Raw genomic sequence first — 20,143 nt, forward strand, 5'->3', positions numbered from 1 at the left:
GTAGGAGTAGAGGTGTTCTGGTTTAGGGTGTTTTTCTTTTTTTTTGCACTGGTTTATTCCCCTCTTTGTGGAGTTTTCCACCGGTATTTTGTGTAGTTGCTGATTTTCTGATTGGGTCTCTGAATGGGTGTTCAGATTCTTGATGATGAAGTCACTTTTGTTTTTTAGTTTTTCTTCTAACAGTCTGGCCCCACTGCTATAGGACTGCTTACCTGGGGATCACCTGCAGCAGCTGCAGAACAGTACGGGTTGCTACCAGTTTTTTCTTCTGCTATCTTTGTCCCAGAATGATGCCTGCCAAATGTCAGTCTAATCAGTCCTTGATGAGTTGCCTCTTTGGATATACAGGGGTCAGGGAGCTGCTTGAGGAGACAGTCTGTTCTTTATAGAAGCTTGAGTGCTGAGCTGTGAGCTCCATTGTTCATTCAGAGCTGCTAGGCAGGTACATTTAAGTCTGCTGCAGCAGAACTCATAAACCCCCCCTTTTACTCTGTTGCTCTGTCCTGGGGGGTTAGGGCTTTATTTATGAGTATCTGTTGTGCTGCTGCCTTTTTTTTTCAGGGCTGCCCTGCCCAGCAGGGAAGCAGCTAGTCACTGTCTGCCTGCAGAGGCTTTGCTGAGCTGCTGTGGGCTCTGCCCTGCTGCCATGTGAACTTTCCTGCAGTCCTGTTTATATGGGTGTGGTTAGAACTGCCTTGGCAATGGTGGCCCACCTCTGTAATGGTGGGCTCTCTCTGTTATGGTAGGTTGCCTCAGCAATGGCAGGCTGCCTCAGCAATGGTGGACTACCTCCGTAGGGGTGCAGTGCATCAGTAATGGCAGATGCCCCTCCCCTACCGAGCTGCACTTTTGTAGGTTCAGCTGTGCTTGCTGTGAAACTCTCAACCCAGAGCATTTCCAATTACTCTTTTTTTTGTTTGTTTGTTTTTGTGGGGATGGGACCCGCCGTGCCTGATCACCTGGCTCCCTGCCTCAGAGCCTTTTCTTTATTTTTTTTTTTTAAGTTGAATGGTTGACTCTCTCCCAGATGTTCCAATCACCTGCTGAAAGGGCACTGGGATCTGTGTGATTTCCCGTGCAGTGACCCACTGTGCTGGTTGAAACAATGGCATTGCCCAGGAATCTCCTGGACTGGCTCCCTGTTTCACATGAATTTTAATCAGACAAATGGGTATATCTGCCTTCTGGAGCTCTGTTTGCCAGCTTAAAAGGGCAACCAGACCAGTGTATTTTGTACAGAGAGCTGCTGTGCCAGGGCACTGGCAAAACAGCCGTGCTGGCCGAAACAGCTGTGCTGGCCAAAACAGCTGTGCTGGTGACCCATGGGGGTCCTCCGCCTGAGAATATCCTGGTCTCTGGGCAATAAAGATCCTTCTGGAAATGTGGTGTCCACTCACCCTCTGCACTTTCACTGGGAGCTGCAATCCTGAGCTTCTCCTAAAGGGCCATCTTGGATCTTGTCTCGCATCATTAACATTTTCAAAGATAGTTGTTAATGAAAAGGCAAATATTTGTAGTTTTTAAAGTATCCCCTTCACTCATGACTATTAGAAATGTGTTTTTTTCCGATATTTGTCTATAATATAAGGAGATGTATACAGACTATACTAAAATTAAACTTTCTAAACATAGAAATAGGGATAGCTCTTTATTGTAGTGTAGGAATCTATAATAATTTTACTGCAGTACAGTAATATTAATGAGACATATATTAATTGGCTAGGATTAAATTTCAATTTTTAAACTCTCTACATTTTCTCATATATCAGATTCGTGACCCAAAGTCTCCTGATTTTTAGGATTTCCAACTCTTTGTAGGCAGAAACCCTAAATGAATAGAGCTTATTTAGGGTCTTAAAAATTTTAAAATATCTTTTATAATAACCTAGGTGTTGGTGGGCATGGTGGCTCACCCCTGTAATCCCAGAACTTTGGGAGGCCAACACAGGCAGATCATGAGGTCAGGAGATTTAGACCATCCTGGCCAACATGGTGAAATGCTGTCTCTACTAAAAAATACAAAAATTAGCTGGGTGTGGTGGTGCATGCCTGTAGTCCCAGCTACTTGGGAGGCTGAGGCAGGAGCATTGCTTGAACCTGGGAGGTGAATGTTGCAGTGAGCCAAACTTGTGCCATTGCACTCCAGCTTGGTGCCTGATGACAGAGCAAGATTCTATCTCAAAATAATAATAATAATAATAACAATAACCTAGGCTCCTTTTTTATTGTTGTTTTACATCTCTTGTAACAGCTCCATGAACACGAAGCCTACAGCTCTTTTTTTTTTTTTGGTAAGATGGAGTCTCTTCTCTGCCGCCAGGCTGGAGTGCAGTGGCAGCAATCTTGGCTCACTGCAACCTTCACCTCCCATGTTCTCCTGCCTCAGCCTCCTGAGTAGCTGGGGACTACAGGCATCCACCACCATGCCCAGCTAGTTTTTATATTTTTATTAGAGACGGGGTTTCGTCACGTTGGCCAGAATTGTCTGGATCTCTTAACGTTGTGAATCACCCACCTTGGCCTCCCAAAGTGTTAGGATTACAGGCATGAGCCACTACACCTTGACAGAAGCCTACAGATTAAAAAAAATTATTTTACTATTGTCGTAGGCACTTCTTACTATATGTGTTATAATTCCTATAGGAACAACAGTATGTTCAAAATCTGAGAAAGCCAAGCTAGAAACAAGGCCAGTTGAGCAAAGCTGTCATGAATAAATCCATCAGAGATAAAAATAAAGACGACAATTCTGATATTAAATTTTAAAAATGCTCTCTACATTCAAATATCTATGGAATTACACTAATTTGAACTACAACAGCCGTAAGTCTGCCTCAAATAACGTTTTTCATTGTTCAGCAGTAATAGGAGTAGGATAGGTATGGAGTGGGTTTTTAGTTAGTGATTGTCTCAGTTTGGGCAACTATAAGAGGATACTATAAACTGTGTGGCATATAAACAATTGAATTTTTTCCCTCACAGTTTGGGAAGTTATAAGTCTGAGCTCATGGTCCCAGCATGATCCAGATCTGATGAGGGTCCCCTGCCAAGTTGTAGACTGCTGACCATTGTACACTCACATAAGGAAAGGGCAGTGACAGAGTCTCTGAGGTTGCATTGTTAAAGGCACTAATCCCATTCATGAGGGCTTTACCCTCATGACTTAATTCCCTCCCAAAGCCCCACTTCCTAATACCATTACATTAGCAGTTAGGATTTCAATGTATAAATTTTGGGGGGGAGGAGGAGAGGGAAACACAAACATTCAGTCTATTCAACAGTGATACACATAATTCAACTTTTATTACCACCAGTTTTTATTAACTTAGCTGTTCTATTGTTCAAGAAATGTTATTTGGACCAGTTTTCCATAGGGTAACTTGACTTCCTCTTTACTCACTTAAAAGTTGCTGTTTCCTTTAAAGACATTTAGAGGTTGATCTGAAATTATAAAACAAGAGAACACAAGTTATTGTTCTTCTAAATAAGAATGCTAGCCTACATGAAGTTAAAGTTAAGACACTTGTGCACACACACACACACACACACACACACCCTACAAATAATTGATAAATTAGAGCAGATTTAGTAGGTGCTATGTAGTGATATTTCTTTTTTTTGCAGATGCAGGTATTATGTAACTTTCTTCCTGCTCCCATAATCTAGAATTCTAGAATTCTGAATTCAGAATGTAATCATTTACTTATCAGAGAAATTTGAGTTTTAAAAAACATCAAAATCAAAAAGGTACAATTACACATGGTTTTGCTTTTTGAAATGCCTCTGGAAATTAATCTTTCACAAGTTTTTAGCATGGATTCTGCTAAGTCAGAATTGATGACTAATGAGGGTTAGGCAGGGCAAAAGTTATAAAGTAATAAACTTGCTCAGTGTTATGAGCTGAATTGGGTCCCCCCAAATTCATATGTTAAAGTCTTAACCCCCATTTCCTCAGGATGTGGTTGTATTTGGAGATTAGACATTTAAAGAGATAACGAAGGTATATGAGGTCATATGGGTGAGCCCTAATCCAGTATGACTGGTGTCCTTACAAGAAGAAATTAGATCACAGACGACACAGACCAAGGGATCACCATCTGAGGGCATAAGAAGATGGCCATCTGCAAGTGAAGGAAGGAGGCCTCAGGAGAAACTAAACCTCCCAACATTTTGATAATGAACTTCTGACATCGAGAAATGTGAGAAAACAGATTTCCATTGTTTAAGCTGCCCAGTCTGTGGTATTTTGTTTTGGCAGCCCTAGAAGATGAATACACTAAGCACAATAATGAACTAGCAAAACTGCTGAGGGAAACGTTTTTTCTAATATAGAACCTTTTCTAATATAAAGCCTCCATTTCAATTACTTCAAAAACAACACAGAGTATCCATTCACAAAGAAAAATTGTGCTAATATAAATTGGTATTTATTAAAACTGGTTTAGAATAATCTACTCAATCATTTGTCCCTTATATCATGCAGATAAAAACACCATAAGATACACTTTAGGATACATTTCAAGTGTTTCACTGAACTTTTCCAAATAGAGAAGTTGTTAATAGTACATAAAGAGAAAAAAAGCTTTAAGCATAAACATAAGCCTTGGTATTAGAAGAGTTATCATTAAATTTTGTTGGAGCCAGTTATTATCTAAATTGTTTTTGTGTATTTCACCTCTCATTTTTCTAACATTTTTCATGTTATTATGGTAATAATATGTTTTTGAGAAAAAAAAAGAAACTGAAGCCCATTCACTTGGATCATTGGGTAAAGTTTGAAATAGTTTTGTGTTGGTGCTGTCTAAATATTCTGTAATAAAAATCAGGAGAGATGACTTATCTTTGCACCCTGGCATTTATTCCCAAAAAAAATTTAGAATTGGATTTGGATTACACAGAAATGCTCTTTTCAGAATTGCTAGCTCACTCATGCTAGAAATTAGAAAGTGTTCTCAACATTATTTAGAAAGCACAGTGCTTTCTAATCCTATGACTTCACTGAGTTCAATTTTTTCTCTCCATACACTCTACTTGGGCCATGCCCTCTACGTGAGAAAAACTGCTTCTCTTTTTGTGCTGGAATTTTTAGTTGACTTTGATTTTAATTCTTTGTCCTGGCACCAGTAAGTGTTTTAGAATTGCCTCAATGCAACATTATATAACGAGTGCTTGTTTTTCTAAACCTTTAGAGAATGATTTCACTCTTATCATGTTAATGTTTTCTCATCAGACAAAGCCATCTTCATTTAGTAAATATTCAGCATGTATCATCTGTCAGGCACTGGCGATTAAAGCAATAGGAAGTGATGTTAATGCACTGAATCCAGGCTGTATTAAGAATAAATGTGAGCATCCTACTCTGTATAGTAAAACTGAACAGAAATCCTAGCAATGGAGGTTATCAATGTGCAGTATGTGAAGCTGAGATTTAATCAACCTCTTTTTAGTGACAGACTCTCTGCAGCCTCAGCCAGTGCTCAAAACCAATTCTGACAAATTCTGTAAATTTTCTGTAGGAAAAACTTTCTCATCAATCTCTCTTTTTCCAGAGCTTAACATAGAATATTTGATAGACTGGGGATATGAACTATAAATATTGAAAAAAATGTGTTTAATTCTGTGACAATGGGAGATTAAATTATTAGTTCTACTAAGAGTAATACTTCTCGACTTACCCTCTGAGACTTGGAAGCCTAAGGTCATTTTGTGGCTTCAGAGGCAGGAAGAACTCCCAACAGTGATGTGTGGCTGGCATCTTCACAACCACAGTTGGGGGTGTCATCTGAAAGAAAGGGAACATTTGTATTACTGAGTAGTAGAAAACCTCTCTGCAGAGGGAAGAGCTCTTAGGTGCAGCATCTGATCAGCTGGGAAAATATAATAGAGCAAGAAATGACTATTACATAAATGAAGAGTCTGCTTAGTTACCACTTTGAAGTAAAACAATTATCATATTTAAAAGGATAGACCATTAAGTGCTATCAAAACAAATACAGCTTTTTATCAGATTATTAGATTTGCTCCCAGTATCTTAAAGGCCTAGAACTGTGATATTTATATTTTGATTTTTAAGAAGGGACAAGTAAAACTCAATGGTAAGTCATTATCTAGAGACAGGAGGGTGCTAAAAATTGTATTTAGGGAGTTGTTCCATTTTTGACAGAATCGAGAGAAATAAAGAATTGTTGTCCAAGGATAGAGAAATTTAGATAACTAAATATTAAGAAGGTTGAATATAAGAGTGATTGTTTGAGCTTTTAGTTTCCCATGCAGCCTGTAAAAAGCTTGGGAGTCATTACTCCCAGTCACATAACAAGACAAAGCTGAATAAACTGAAAATCAACAACTCTTCTTAGATCCGTCAAAGAACTGAGGTCATAGGGCAAATCACCACCATCAAAATTGGAGAGAAAGGCAGAGACAGAGAATTGCAACTTACAGAGAAGAACCCCATGAGCAGAAACCTCTGTGGAAATCAGTAATGGGGGTAGGAAAACCTAAATCATAATTGACAAGTTGCTGTAGGCTCAGAGTGGAAAAACTTCAGTGTTAAAAACTCCAGGGGACCTACATTTTTGTTTTACCTTTAGAAGCCCTATCAAGTGATCACAGTGAAGACTGGAGCAAAATCATCTTATGCCTTCTTTCAGGTAGTCATTTTGAAGTACATATAAAATATTGTGTAACAAGGCCTGTTTCTGTTTCTCTAGAGAGTCCAATGGGCTGGGGTTTTACCAGAGCCTAGCTGACTTGAGGGAAGGGAAATATCCAACTCCAGCTCCCTTTAGGTTTCCTGTCTCAGCTAACAGGGGAACAAAACCTTAGAAACCCTGTTGAAGGTCACAGTGCAGGGGCACAGTTTCACTAGAAGACAGGCTCAATCACAGGACTATAGTATGTTTCCCCTCGTACAACACCTTGCTGTCACTTCAGTAGGGTTCCCATAAAGTAACAGGAAATACAATGGATGAAATTGCACATCTGAGATCGTATTAAAAAAGTTACTAGGGAATCCCAAAGACAACAGGGGAGACAAAAAAAGTGCCCCAGAGGAAATATTAGCCTCTGACACCTATAGCTACAGCAAACAATAAATACAGCCTAATCCCTAGCCAGGTAAATATAAAACCTTACACAAACACCATCTTTACCTCAATTCTTTGTATCCACTATATATCATATCTGGCTTTCTACAAAATAATTACAAGGCACACTGAAAGACAAAAAACAGAGTCTGAAGAGACAGCAAGCATCAGACCAGACTCAGATAAGGGAAAGATGTTGAACTGATCATACCAGAACTTTAAAACAACTATGATAAATATGTTATATGATCTAAAGGAAAAAGAGGACAACCTTCAAGAATGTATGAGCAGTGTAGACACAGAGATGGAAATTCAAGACGGAATTAAAAATGTTAGACATCAACAACACTGTAATAGAAATGAAGCATGTCTTTTATGGGCCCATCAATGGACTGGATACAGCTGAGGAAAAAAATTAGTGAGCTTTAAGAAACACTAATGAAAACTTCAAAAACTTAAATGCAAAAGAGAAAAGAAAAAAATGACAGAACAGAATATCCAAAAATTGTGAAAGAACTACAAAAGATGTAACATACATACAATAGGAATACCAGAATGAGACAAAAGTGAGAAAGAAGAAAAATATTTGAAGCAATCATGACAGAATTTCTCACAACTAATGACAGGAACCAAAAACACTTATCCAGGCAGCACAAAGAACACCAAGCAGAATAAATGCCAAAAAACAAAAATAGTGAGAAGTTTTTAGGCATCCATATTCAGAATTCATGCATTCATATTCAAGTTGCAGAAAATCAAAGACAAAGAAAAAATCTTAAAAGAAGCAAGAGGAAAAATAATTATCTTTAGGATCAAGGATTAGAATGAAATTGAGATTGGATGCAAGATGGCCCTTTAGGAGCAGCTCAGAATTGCAGCTCCCAGTGAAAGCACAGAGGGTGAGTGGATGCCGCATTTCCAGACGGGTCTTTACTGCCCACAGACCAGGAGATTCCTAGGTGGAGGAGCCCACGGGTCACCAGCATGGCTGTTTTGGCCAGTGCAGCTGTTTTGGCTGTCACGGCTGTTTTGTCAGTGCCCTGGCGTGGTGGCTCTCCATACAAAATACACCAGTATGGTTGCCCTTAAAAGCTGGCAATTGGAGCTCCAAGAAGGCAGATTCACCCATTCATCTGATTAAATGGGTCTGAAAAAGGGAGCCAGGCCAGAAGATTCCTGGGCAGTGCCATTGTTTCAGCCAGTGCAGTGGGTCACCGCAAGGGAAATCACACAGATCCCAGCACCCTTGCCTCAGGCAACTGGAACACCTGGGAGAGAGTCAACCATTCAACTTAAAAATAAAAAAAAGGCTCTAAGGCAGGGAGCCAGGTGATCAGGCTCGGTAGGTCCCACCCCACACAAAGAAAAAGCAATTGGAGACACCCGGAGTTGAGAGTTTCACAGCAAGCACAGCTGAACCCAGAACGGTGCAGCTTGGTGGGGGAGAGGTGTCTGCCATTACCGAGACACTCCACCCCTTTGGAGGTAGTCCGCCATTGCTGAGGCAGCCTGCCATTGCCAAGGCAACCCACCATAACAGAGTGAGCCCGCCATTACAGAGGCGGGCCACTATTGCTGAGGCAGTTCTAGCCACACTCATATAAACAGGACTGCAGGGAAGTTCACAGGGCAGCAGGGCAGAGCCAACACCAGTTCAGCAAAGCTTCTCCTAGGCTGCCTCCTTGCTGGGCAGGGCAGCCCAGAAAACAAAAAGGGAACAGCACAATGGATACTCATAAATAAAGCCCTAACTCCCCAAGACAGAGCACCTGAAGGAAAAAAGGGGGTTTATGAGTTCTGCTGCAGCAGACTTAAATGTACCTGCCTAGCAGCTCTGAATGAACAACGAAGCTCACAGCTCAGCACTTGAGATCCTACAAAGAACAGACTGTCTCCTCAAGCAGATCCCTACCGCCCTTATATCCAAAGACTCACCTCACAAAAAACTCATCAGACTGACATTTGGTGGGCATCATTCTGGGACAGAGATAGCAGAAGAAGAAACTGGTAGCAACCCTTACTGTTCTGCAGCTGCTGCAGGTGATCCTCAGGCATCAGGGCCTGGAGTGGACCTCAGCAGTCCTACAGCAGAGGGACTGGACTGTTAGAAGAAAAACTAAGAAACAGAAATAACTTCATCATAAACAATCTGAACGTCCACTCAGAGACCCAATCAGAAAATCAGCAACTACACAGATGACAGGTGGATAAATCCACAAAGATGGGAAGGAAAACACCTGAAACCAGAACACCTCTCCCCCTACAAGGGATCACAACTCCTCACCAGCAAGGGAACAAAGCTGGATGGAGAATGAGTGTGATGAAATGACAGAATCAGAATTCAGAAGGTGGGTAATGAGAATCTTCCATGAGCTAAAAGAACATGCTCTAACTCAATGCAAAGAAGCAGAGAACCTTGAAAAAATATTTGATGAAATGATAACCAGAATGGACAACTTAGAGAGGAATATGAGTGAATTGATGGAGCTGAAAAACACAACACAAGAACTTTGTGAAGCCTGCACAAGCTTCAACAGCTGAATTGACCAAGTAGAAGAAAGAATATCAGAGGTCGAAGATCAACTCAATGAAATAAAATGAGAAGGCAAGATTAGAAAAAAAAGTGCAAAAAGGAATGAACAAGGTGCCAAGAAATGTGGGACTATGTGAAGAGTCCTAATCTATGTTTGATAGGTGTACCTGAATGTGACAAAGAGGATGTATCCAAGCTGGAAAACATCTTCAGGATATTATCCAGGAAAACTTCCCCAACCCAGCAAGGCAGGTCAATATTCAAGTCCAGGAAATACAGACAACACCACAAAGATATTCCTCAAGAAGAGCAACCCCAGGGCACATAATCGTCAGATTCACCAGGGTTGATATGAAGGAGAAAATGCTAAGGGCAGCAAGAGAGAAAGGTCGGGTTACTCACAAAGGGAAGCCCGTCAGACTCACGGCAGGTCTCTCAGCAGAAACCCTACAAGCCAGAAGAGAGTGGGGGCCAATATTCAACATCCTTAAAGAAAAGAACTTTCGACCCAGAATTTCATATCCAGCCAAACTAAGCCTCATAAGTAAAGAAAAAATAAAATCCTTTGCATACAAGCAAGTATTCAGAGATTTTGTCACCACCAGGCCTGCTTTTCAAGAGCTCATGAAAGAGGCACTACACATAGAAAGGAACAACCAGTACCAGCTACTCCAACAACATACAAAATGGTAAAGAGCATCAACACAATGAAGAATCTGCATCAACTAATGGGCAAGACAGACAGCTAGAATCAAAATGGTGGTATCAAATTCACACATAACAATGTTAACCCTAAATGTAAATGGGCTAAATGCACCAATCAAAAGACACAGACTGGCAAACTGAATAAAAAGCCAAAACCCATCAGTGTGCTGTTTCCAGGAAACCCATCTCACATGCAAGGATACACATAGGCTCAAAGTAAAGGGATGGAGAAACATTTACCAAGCAAATGGAGAGCAAAAAAAAAAAAAAAAAAAAAAAAAAAAAAAAAGCAGGAGTTGCAATTCTTGTCTGATAAAATAGGCTTTAAAGCAACAAAGATCAAAACCGACAAAGAAGGACATTACATAATGGTAAAAAGGATTGATACAACAAGAAGAGCTAATGATCCTAAATATATATGGACCCAATACAGGAGCACCCAGATACATAAGGCAAGTTCTTAATGATTTACAAAGAAACTTAGACTCCCACACAATAATAGTGGGAGACTTTAACACTCCATTGTCAATATTAGACAGATCAACCAGACAGAAAATTAACAAGAATATCCAGAAATTGAACTCAGACCTGGAAGAAGCAAACCTGATAGACATTTACAGAACTCTCCACCCCAACTCCACAAAATATACATTATTCTCAGCACCACATAACACCTACTCTAAAACTGACCACATAATTGGAAGTAAATCACTCCCCAGCAAATGCAAAAGAATGAAAATCACAACAAACAGTCTCTCAGACCACAGTGCAATCAAGTTAGAATCCAGAATTCAGAAACTAACTCAGAACCACACAGCTTCATGGAAACTAAACAACTGGCTCTTGAATGTTGACTGGATAAACAATGAAATGAAGGTAGTAATAAAAGAGTTCTTCGAAACCAATGAGAATAAGACACAACATACCAGAATCTCTGGGACACATTTAAAGCAGTCTCTAGAGGAAAATATATAGCAATAAGTGCCCACACGAGAAGCAAGGAGAAATCCAAAATTGACACCCTATCATCAAAATTGAAAGAGCTAGAGGAGCAAGATCAAAAAAACTCAAAACCTAGCAAAAGACAAGAAATAACTAAGACCAGAGCAGAACTGAAGGAGATAGAGACACAAAAATCCCTTCAGAAAATCAATAAATCAAGGAGCTGGTTTTTCGAAAAGATCAACAAAATACAGACCACTAGCCAGATTAGTAAAAAAGAAAAGGGAATAACCAAATAGATGCAATAAAAAAAACGATAAAGGGGAAATCACCACGGATTCCACAGAAATTCAAACCATCATCAGAGAATATTACAAGCAACTCTATGCACATAAACTAGTAAAGCTGGAAGAAATGGATAAATTCCTGGACAGTTGCATCCTTTCAAGCCTAAACCAGGAAGAAGTCAAAACCATGAATAGACCAATAACAAGATCTGAAGTTGTGACAGCAATTAAGAGCCTACCACACAAAAACAGCCCAGGTCCAGATGGGTTCACAGCCGAATTCTACCAGACAGACAAAGAGGAACTGTTACCATTCCTTCTGAAACTATTCCAAATAATCCAAAAAGAGGGAATCCTTCCCAAATCATTTTATGAGACCAAAATCATTTTGATACCAAAACCCAGTAGAGACTCAATAAGAAAAAAATATTCAGGCCAATATCCATGATGAACATTGAGGTAAAAATCTTCAATAAAATACTGGCAAGCCAATTGCAACAGCAAATCAAAAAGCTTATCAACCATGATCAAGTAGGATTCATCCCAGGGATGCAAGGCTGGTTCAACATAAACAAGTCTATAAACGTAATTCACCACATAAATAGAACCAAAAACAAAAACCCCATGATTATCTCAATTGGTACAGAGAAGGCATTTGATAAAATTCAACAGCCCTTTATGCTAAAAACCCTCAATAAACTCGGTAATGATGAAATGTATCTCAAAATAATAAAAGTTAATTATGACAAACCAACAGCCAATATCATACTGAATGGGCAAAAACTGGAAGCACTCCCTTTGAAATCTGGCACTAGACAAGGATGTCCTCTCTCATCGCTCCTATTCAATATAGTACTGGAAGTTCTACCCAGAGCAATCAGGCAAGAAAAAGAAATAAAAGGGTATTCAAATAGGAAAGGTGGAAATCAATTGTCTCTATTTGCAGATGACATGATAGTATATCTAGAAGACCCCATTGTCTCAGCCCAAAAACTCCTGAAACTAATAAGCAACTTCAGCAAAGTCTCAGGATACAAAATCAATGTGCAAAAATCACAAGCATTCCTATACACCAATAGCAGACTTAAAGAGAGCCATTTACAATTGCTACAAAGAGAATAAAATACCTAGGAATACAACTAACAAGGAATGTAAAGGACCTCTTCAAGGAGAACTACAAAGCACTGCTCAACAAAATAAGAGAGGACACAAACAGATGGAGAAACATTCCATGGTCATGGTTAGGAAGAATCAATATCGTGAAAATGGCCATACTGCCCAAAGTAATTTACAGATTCAATGCTATCCCCATCAAGCTACCAATGACCTTCTTCACAGAACTGAAAAAAACCACCTTAAGCTTCATATGGAACCAAAAGAGAGCCCACATAGCCAATTGAATTCTAAGTAAAAAGAACACAGTGGAGGGCATCACACTACCGGACTTCATGCTATAGTACAAGGATACAGTCATCAAAACAGCATGGTACTGGTACCAAAACAGAGATATAGACCAATGGAACAGAATAGCGGCATCGGAGGCAACACAACATATCTACAACTATACCATCTTTGATAAACCTGACAAAAACAAGCAATGGGGAGAGGATTCCCTTTTTAGTAAATGGTGTTGGGAAAACTGGCTAGCTATGTGCAGAAAGCAGAAACTGGACCCCTTCCTGACACCTTACACTAATATTAACTCCAGATGGATTAAAGACTTAAACATAAGACCTGGCACCATAAAAAACCCTAGAAGAAAGTCTAGGCAAAACCATTCAGGACATCGGCATAGGCAAGGACTTCATGACCAAAACACCAAAAGCATTGGCAACAAAAGTCAAAATAGACAAATGGGACCTAATCAAACTCCACAGCTTCTGCACAGCAAAAGCAAAAGTCATTAGAGTGAATTAGCAACCAACAGAATGGGAAAAAATCTTTGCAGCTTACCCATCTGACAAAGGGCTGATATCCAGAATTTACAAAGAACTCAAACAGAGTTACAAGAAAAAAAACAAACAAGCCCATTCAAAAGTGGGCAAAGGATATAAACACTTTCCAAAGATGACATACCTGAGGCCAACAAACATATGAAAAAATGCTCATCATCACTGGTCATTAGAGAAATGCGAATCAAAACTACATTGAGATACCATCTCATGCCAGTTCGAATGGCGATCATTAAAAAATCTGGAGACAACAGATGCTGGAGAGGATGTGGTGAAATAGGAACACTTTTACACTGTTGGTGGGAGTGTAAATTAGTTCAACCATTGTGGAAGACAGTGTGGCGTTTCCTCAAGGACCTAGAAATAGAAATTCTATTTGACCCAGCAATCCCATTACTGGATATATATCCAAAGGACCATATCGTTCTACTATAAGGACACATGCACACGAATGTTCATTGCAGCACTGTTTACAACAGCAAAGACCTGGAATCAACTCAAATGCCCATCGATGATAGACTGGGCAGGGGAAATGTTGCACATACACACCATGGAATATTATGCAGCAATCAAAAACAATGAGTTCCTGTCTTTAACAGGGACATGGATTAACCTGGAGAACTTCATTTTCAGCAAACTGACACAAGAACAGAAAACGAAATACTGCATGTTCTCACTCATAGGCGGGTGTTGAACTATGAGAACACATGGACACAGGGAGGGGAGCACTACACACAGAGGTCTCTTGGGGGGAATAGGAGAGGAACAGCAGGTTGTGGGGAGTTGGAAAGAGCCTGGGGAGAAATGCCAGATATAGGTGAAAGGGAGGAAGGCAGAAAATCACACTATGCAACTATCTTGCATGTTCTTCACATGTACCCCCAAACCTAAAATGCAATAAAAAAATTAAATTGAACTTCTCTTCAGAAACTATGCTAAAAAAAATAGTATAATAGCATGAAAAAAAGGAACTGTCAACTTTGAATTCTGTATTCTGGGAAAGTATCCTTCAACAGTGAAGGACAAATAAAGGGTTTTCTCAGACAAATAAAAAGTGAGGCTATTTGTTGCCAGTACAGTTGCCTTGTAAGAAATTATAAATGAAATTCTTCAGAAAGAAGGAAAATTATATAGGTCAGAAGCTCTGATCTATGAATAGAGAAGCATTAGACAAGAAATTAACAGAGGTGAAATAAAACTCTTCAATTTTTTTAACTCTTATTTGATCTAACAGATAATTTGCTCATCTTCATTCCTGAAAGTTACTTTTTCTGGATATAGAATTCTGGATTGACAGTTCTTTTCATTTTGCACTTTAAAAATTTTGTTTGTTTTCCTAACCCCTTTAGAAATCTGCATTCATTTGAATTGTTGTTCCTCTAAACATAATGTGTCATTTTTGTCTCCTTACTTTTGATATTTTTTCCTTTGTATTTTGTTTTCAGTAATTTGAGCATGATGTATCTGAGAATGTGTATATTTAGTTGGTGTTTGCTGAGCTTCTTAAATCTATTCATGTTTTTAAACAAATTTTTGAAGTTTTCAGCCAATATTTCTTTTTTAAAAAATTTCTGCACCATGTTTCTAACTTCCTTTTTCTAATACTCCAATGGCATGTATATCTTTCTGAGATGGAGTTCTGCTCCTCACCCAGGCTGGAGTGCAATGGCATGATCTCGGCTCACTGCAACCTCTGCCTTCCAGGTTTAAGCAATTCTCCTGCCTCAGCCTCCCAAGAATCTGGGATTACAGGGACCCACCACCACACCCAGCTAACTTTAGTATTTGAAGTAGAGACAGCATTTCGCCATGTTAGCCAGGCTGGTCTCAAACTCCTGACCTCAGGTGATCCACCCATCTTGGCTTCCCCAAGTGCTGGGATTACAGGCATGAACCACCACACTCCTGCCAGTATGTATATCTATTGATATACCCCCATAGATTCCTCTCTCCTCATTTTTAAGGTATTTTTTCCTCTTTATTTTATTGAATAATTTCCATTGATCTGTCCTGAAGTTCACTGATGTTTTTCTTTTATCTTCATTCTGTTGAGGCAATTCAGTGATTTTTTTGGAAAATTTTCAAATAGTGACATTTTTAATTTTTGAATTTCCATGTGATTATTTCTCTTGAAAATTTCTCTATTAGTTTCTAAAAAGTTTGCCTTTGCCTCATAGAATATGGCTATAATAGCTGTGTTACAGTCTTTGTATGATAATTCCAAACTCTTTAATGTAGGTCAGCAACTGTTGGTTGTCTATTCCATGAGAATTGATCAGATACTCCTAGTTATTTGTATATAGAATAATTTTGGTTTGCATGTTGGATATTTTGAATATTATGTTGTAAGACTTCTGGTCTTGCAAAAGTTTTGTTAAACCCTTTGAAGAAGGTGGGTTTTTTGTTGTTTTGTTTTGTTTTAGCAAATGATCAACCCAGTTAGGTTCAGATTGCAAGTTCTGTCTTACCATTTGCAGAGGTTTATTTGGTGTCAGTTCAGTTCTCAAAGACTTTGCTATACTGTTTGGATATGCTTTTTGTATGTACCAAGATGAGTTGTTCTGGGATTCAAGTAGTATATATATTTTCTTTTGGTTCTCAAAGCCTTTGCTATGATTCATTGTGTATGTTCTGCATATTTTCAGCTAAAAGGTAAACTTGGTACTTGTATTGCTTCAAGACCTCTTCTCCAGATCCTCCATATGTGGAATTTCCTCTATGTTCTCTAGCTCCCAGTGGCTTCTTTTTCTATTATTTTTTAGCAAGAAAAAAATGGGTTATCTCACAGTTTTATATCTCATACTGCAGTAAAGTTTCACATGACTAGGAATAAGAGAAAAGAGAATGAGGTTTTTCCCCAAACTATTTGAACATCAGGGGTCATTCTTTCATGCTCTGCTATCCAGAGAAACAAATCTTCTCTCAAACTTAGTTGCTTATGCCTCATTGGCTGTAGGAGGGCAGATATGCCTTTGAAACTGGTGGAGGGGTAGGGTCAAGAGAGCAAAATTAAAAATAAGAGGATTCCCTCATATTCCCTGGATCTCCCTTTCCCTGTCCTCTGGCTCGAAAGATGGGCCTTTTTAGGAGTTCAAGAGGAAAGAAAAAAAAAAAGAACAGGAAATTTACCATCACAATCACAATAGTCTTTCCTCAGTTTTTACATTTCTTTTCAATATGTTATTTACTTTTCAGTGTCTTAAGATTTTTTTTTAAGTGTACAGTTTGGTGAAATGAGTACATTCAGGTTTTTTTTTTTTGCAGCCATTACCACCATCTATCTCCAGAATTCTTTTTATCTTGCAAAGTGAAACTCCATACTAATTAAAGAATAACTCCCCATTCTCCCTCCAGCAGCCCCTGGAAACTACCATTCTACTTTCTGTTTATATGAATTTAATTGCTCTATGTACCTCCTATAAAGGAAATCATATAGTATTTGGCTTTTTCTGGCTGACTTACTTCACTTAGCATAATTATTTCACTTAGCATCATTTTCTCAAAATTCATCTACATTCCATTGTATATATACACATAGATATGAAATGGAGTATTTATATATATAAAGTATATTTATATATTATATATACTATATATTTTATATATTATTTATATAGATTATATATTTTATATTACTTATATATTATATATTATATTGCTTATATATTACTTTTATATTATAGATTACACATTATACTATTCAATTATATAAAGTACAAAATATAATATAATAAATGATATATGATACATAAGTATATCATATCTTATATGGTATATAATATATCACACATAATTAAATTATTCTAACATTCTATAGTATGTTAATTGATGTATTTTATTATTTCTATCAATATATTATATATGATTTATATTTTAATATGCTATTCCATAAGAATATATTATTATTGTTAATTATATGATTATATAATATCTTCTCATAAGTATATAATTATATAGTAAGATATATATTATAAAATAGTATATTGAAGATGGTGCTGTGAGAACAACCCAGGATTGGAGTTCTCGTTGTGTTGGCGGAGAGGTGAGTCTGAGTTGCATTTCCAGACTGATCTTTGTTGCCCACGGAGCGGGGAAATTCCCAAGTGAAGAGGAGACGCGGGACGCCAGGCAGATATTCCACCTGGCGAAGCCGGCAGCCGGGGTGGCGGCAGCCGGCCCTACCCAGTGCTCCCCACGGGGCACACTTATCCGGGTGCCCTGTTGAACCGGCAACCGGAGACGTGAGAGGGCTGGACTTGAGACTGAGCTAGACTTGGACAGTGGGCCAGCCCAGGGGATTGCAGGAACAGAGCGTTAGGATTGGCCCAGTGGGACGAACAAAACCGCGATTTCAAACAAGCCCCGTGCAGTCGGCCAGAGAGGCTCTGAGGGGGAGGGGCAGCCACCATTACCGAGGCAACCCGCCCCAACTGAGATACACGCCCATTGCTGACGCAGCAAGCCGTTGCCGAGGCAACCCGTCCCAACTGAGATACACGCCCACTGCTGACTCAGCCAGCCGTTGCCGAGGCAACCCGTCCCTACTGAGATACACGCCCACTGCTGACGCAGCCTGCTGTTGCCGAGGCAACCCGCTACAACAGAGAGACTCCACTGTGGGGCATGGTGGAGAACAGCCGAACAGCTGATCCAGGGTGAGCCTCACAACAGCAGGGCAGAGCCTCGGCAGGCAAACAGTGGCTAGTCTGCATCCTAGCTGGGCAGGACCTCAACGGACATCCAAAAATAAAGCCCAAACCCCTCAACACAGAGCATTTGAGGAAAAAAAGGTTTTTTTTAATGAGCTCTGTTGCAGCAGAATCAAACATAGCAGCCTAACAGCCCTGAATGAACAACACAGCTCACAGCTCAGCAATTAAAGCCCTATAAAGTACAAACTGTCTCCTCAAGCAGCTCCCTGACCCCTCTATATCCAAAAGACTGACATTAGGCAGGCACCATCATGGGACAAAGATAGCAGAAAAAGAAACTGGTAGCATCCCTCGCTGTGCCACAGCTGCTAGAGGTGCACCCCAGACAAGCAAGGTCTGGAGCGGACCTCAGCACTCGTACAGTGAAGGGGCTAGACCGGTAGAAGGAAAACCAAGCAACAGAAATACTTCATCATCAACATTCAGGGTGTCCACTCAGAGACCGAATCGAAAAGTCAGCAACTACGCAGACGACCAGTGGACAAATCCACAAAGATGGGAAGAAACAAGCACAAAAAGGAGGAAAACACCTGAAACCAGAACACCTCGCCTCCTAGAAAGGACCAAAACTCTTCACCAGCAAGGGAACAAAGCTGGACGGAGAATGAATGTGACGAAATGATGGAATTAGACTTCAGAAGATGGATAATGAGAAACTTTGGTGAGCTAAAAGATCATGTATTGAATCAATGCAAAGAAACTAAGAACCTTGAGAAAAGATTTGAAAAAAGATTTGAGGAAATGACAACAAGAATGGATAACTTAGAGAGGAATATGAATGAATTAAAGGAGCTGAGAAACACAATACGAGAACTTCGCGAAGCAAACACAAGTTTCAATAGCCGAATTGACCAAGCAGAAGAAAGAATATCTGAAGTCGAAGACCAACTCAATGAAATAAAACGAGAAACCAAGATTAGAGAAAAAAACGCAAAAAGGAATGAACAAAGTCTCCAAGAAATGTGGGACTATGTGAAAAGACCTAACCTACGTTTGATAGGTGTACCAGAAGGGGATGAAGAGAATGAATCCAAGCTGGAAAATACTCTTCAGGACATCATCCAGGAAAATTTCCCCCACCTAGCAAGACAGGCCAACACTCAATTGCAGGAAATTCAGAGAACACCACAAAGATATTCCGCAAGAAGAGCAACACCAAGGCACATAATCGTCAGATTCAATAGGGTTGAAATAAATGAGAGAATACTAAGGGCAGCCAGAGAGAAAGGTTGGGTCACCCACAAAGGGAAGCCCATCAGACTCACAGCAGATCTCTCGGCAGAAACACTACAAGCCAGAAGAGAGTGGGGGCCAATATTCAACATCCTTAAAGAAAAGAACTTTCAACCCAGAATTTCATATCCAGCCAAACTGAGCTTCAGAAGTGAAGGAAAAATAAAATCCTTTGCGAACAAGCAAGTACTCAGAGATTTTGTCACCACCAGACCTGCTTTACAACAGCTCCTAAAAGAGGCACTAGACATAGAAAGGATCAACCAGTACCAGCCATTCCAAAATCACACTGAATGCTAAAGAGCATCAACATAATGAAGAATCTACAACAACTAACAGTCAAAACAGCCACTTAGCATCAAAATGGCAGTATCAAATTCACACATAACAATATTAACCCTAAATGTAAATGGACTAAATGCACCAATCAAAAGACACAGACTGGCAAATTGGATAAAAATCCAAAACCCATCAGTGTGCTGTATCCAGGAAACCCATCTCACATGCAAGGATACACAAAGGCTCAAAATAAAGGGATGGAGGAAGATTTACCAAGCAAATGGAAAGCAAAAAGAAGCAGGAGTTGCAATTCTCATCTCCGATAAAATAGACTTTAAAGCAACAAAGATCAAAAGAGACAAAGAAGGCCATTACATAATGGTAAAAGGATCGATACAACAAGAAGAGCTAACCA

The 20,143-nt window shown here is 39.5% G+C and overlaps 1 protein-coding gene across 1 annotated transcript in view; it reads right to left on the bottom strand.

The window, feature by feature from the left end:
• Window positions 1-3,284: 3,284 nt before the first annotated feature.
• The window catches only part of CD163L1 (CD163 molecule like 1), a 106,173-nt gene continuing 89,314 nt past the window's right edge, over window positions 3,285-20,143 (bottom strand). Inside the window, exons 19-20 of the mRNA XM_002752290.6 lie at window positions 5,676-5,782; window positions 3,285-3,441 (exon numbers count right to left, since the gene is read on the bottom strand). Coding sequence (XP_002752336.4) covers window positions 5,700-5,782 — 83 coding nt within the window. The 3' untranslated portion in view covers window positions 3,285-3,441; window positions 5,676-5,699. The remainder of the gene's footprint in view (window positions 3,442-5,675; window positions 5,783-20,143) is intronic.

This window comes from Callithrix jacchus, chromosome 9, assembly GCF_049354715.1.
Source record: "Callithrix jacchus isolate 240 chromosome 9, calJac240_pri, whole genome shotgun sequence".
Taxonomy (NCBI): domain Eukaryota; kingdom Metazoa; phylum Chordata; class Mammalia; order Primates; family Cebidae; genus Callithrix; species Callithrix jacchus.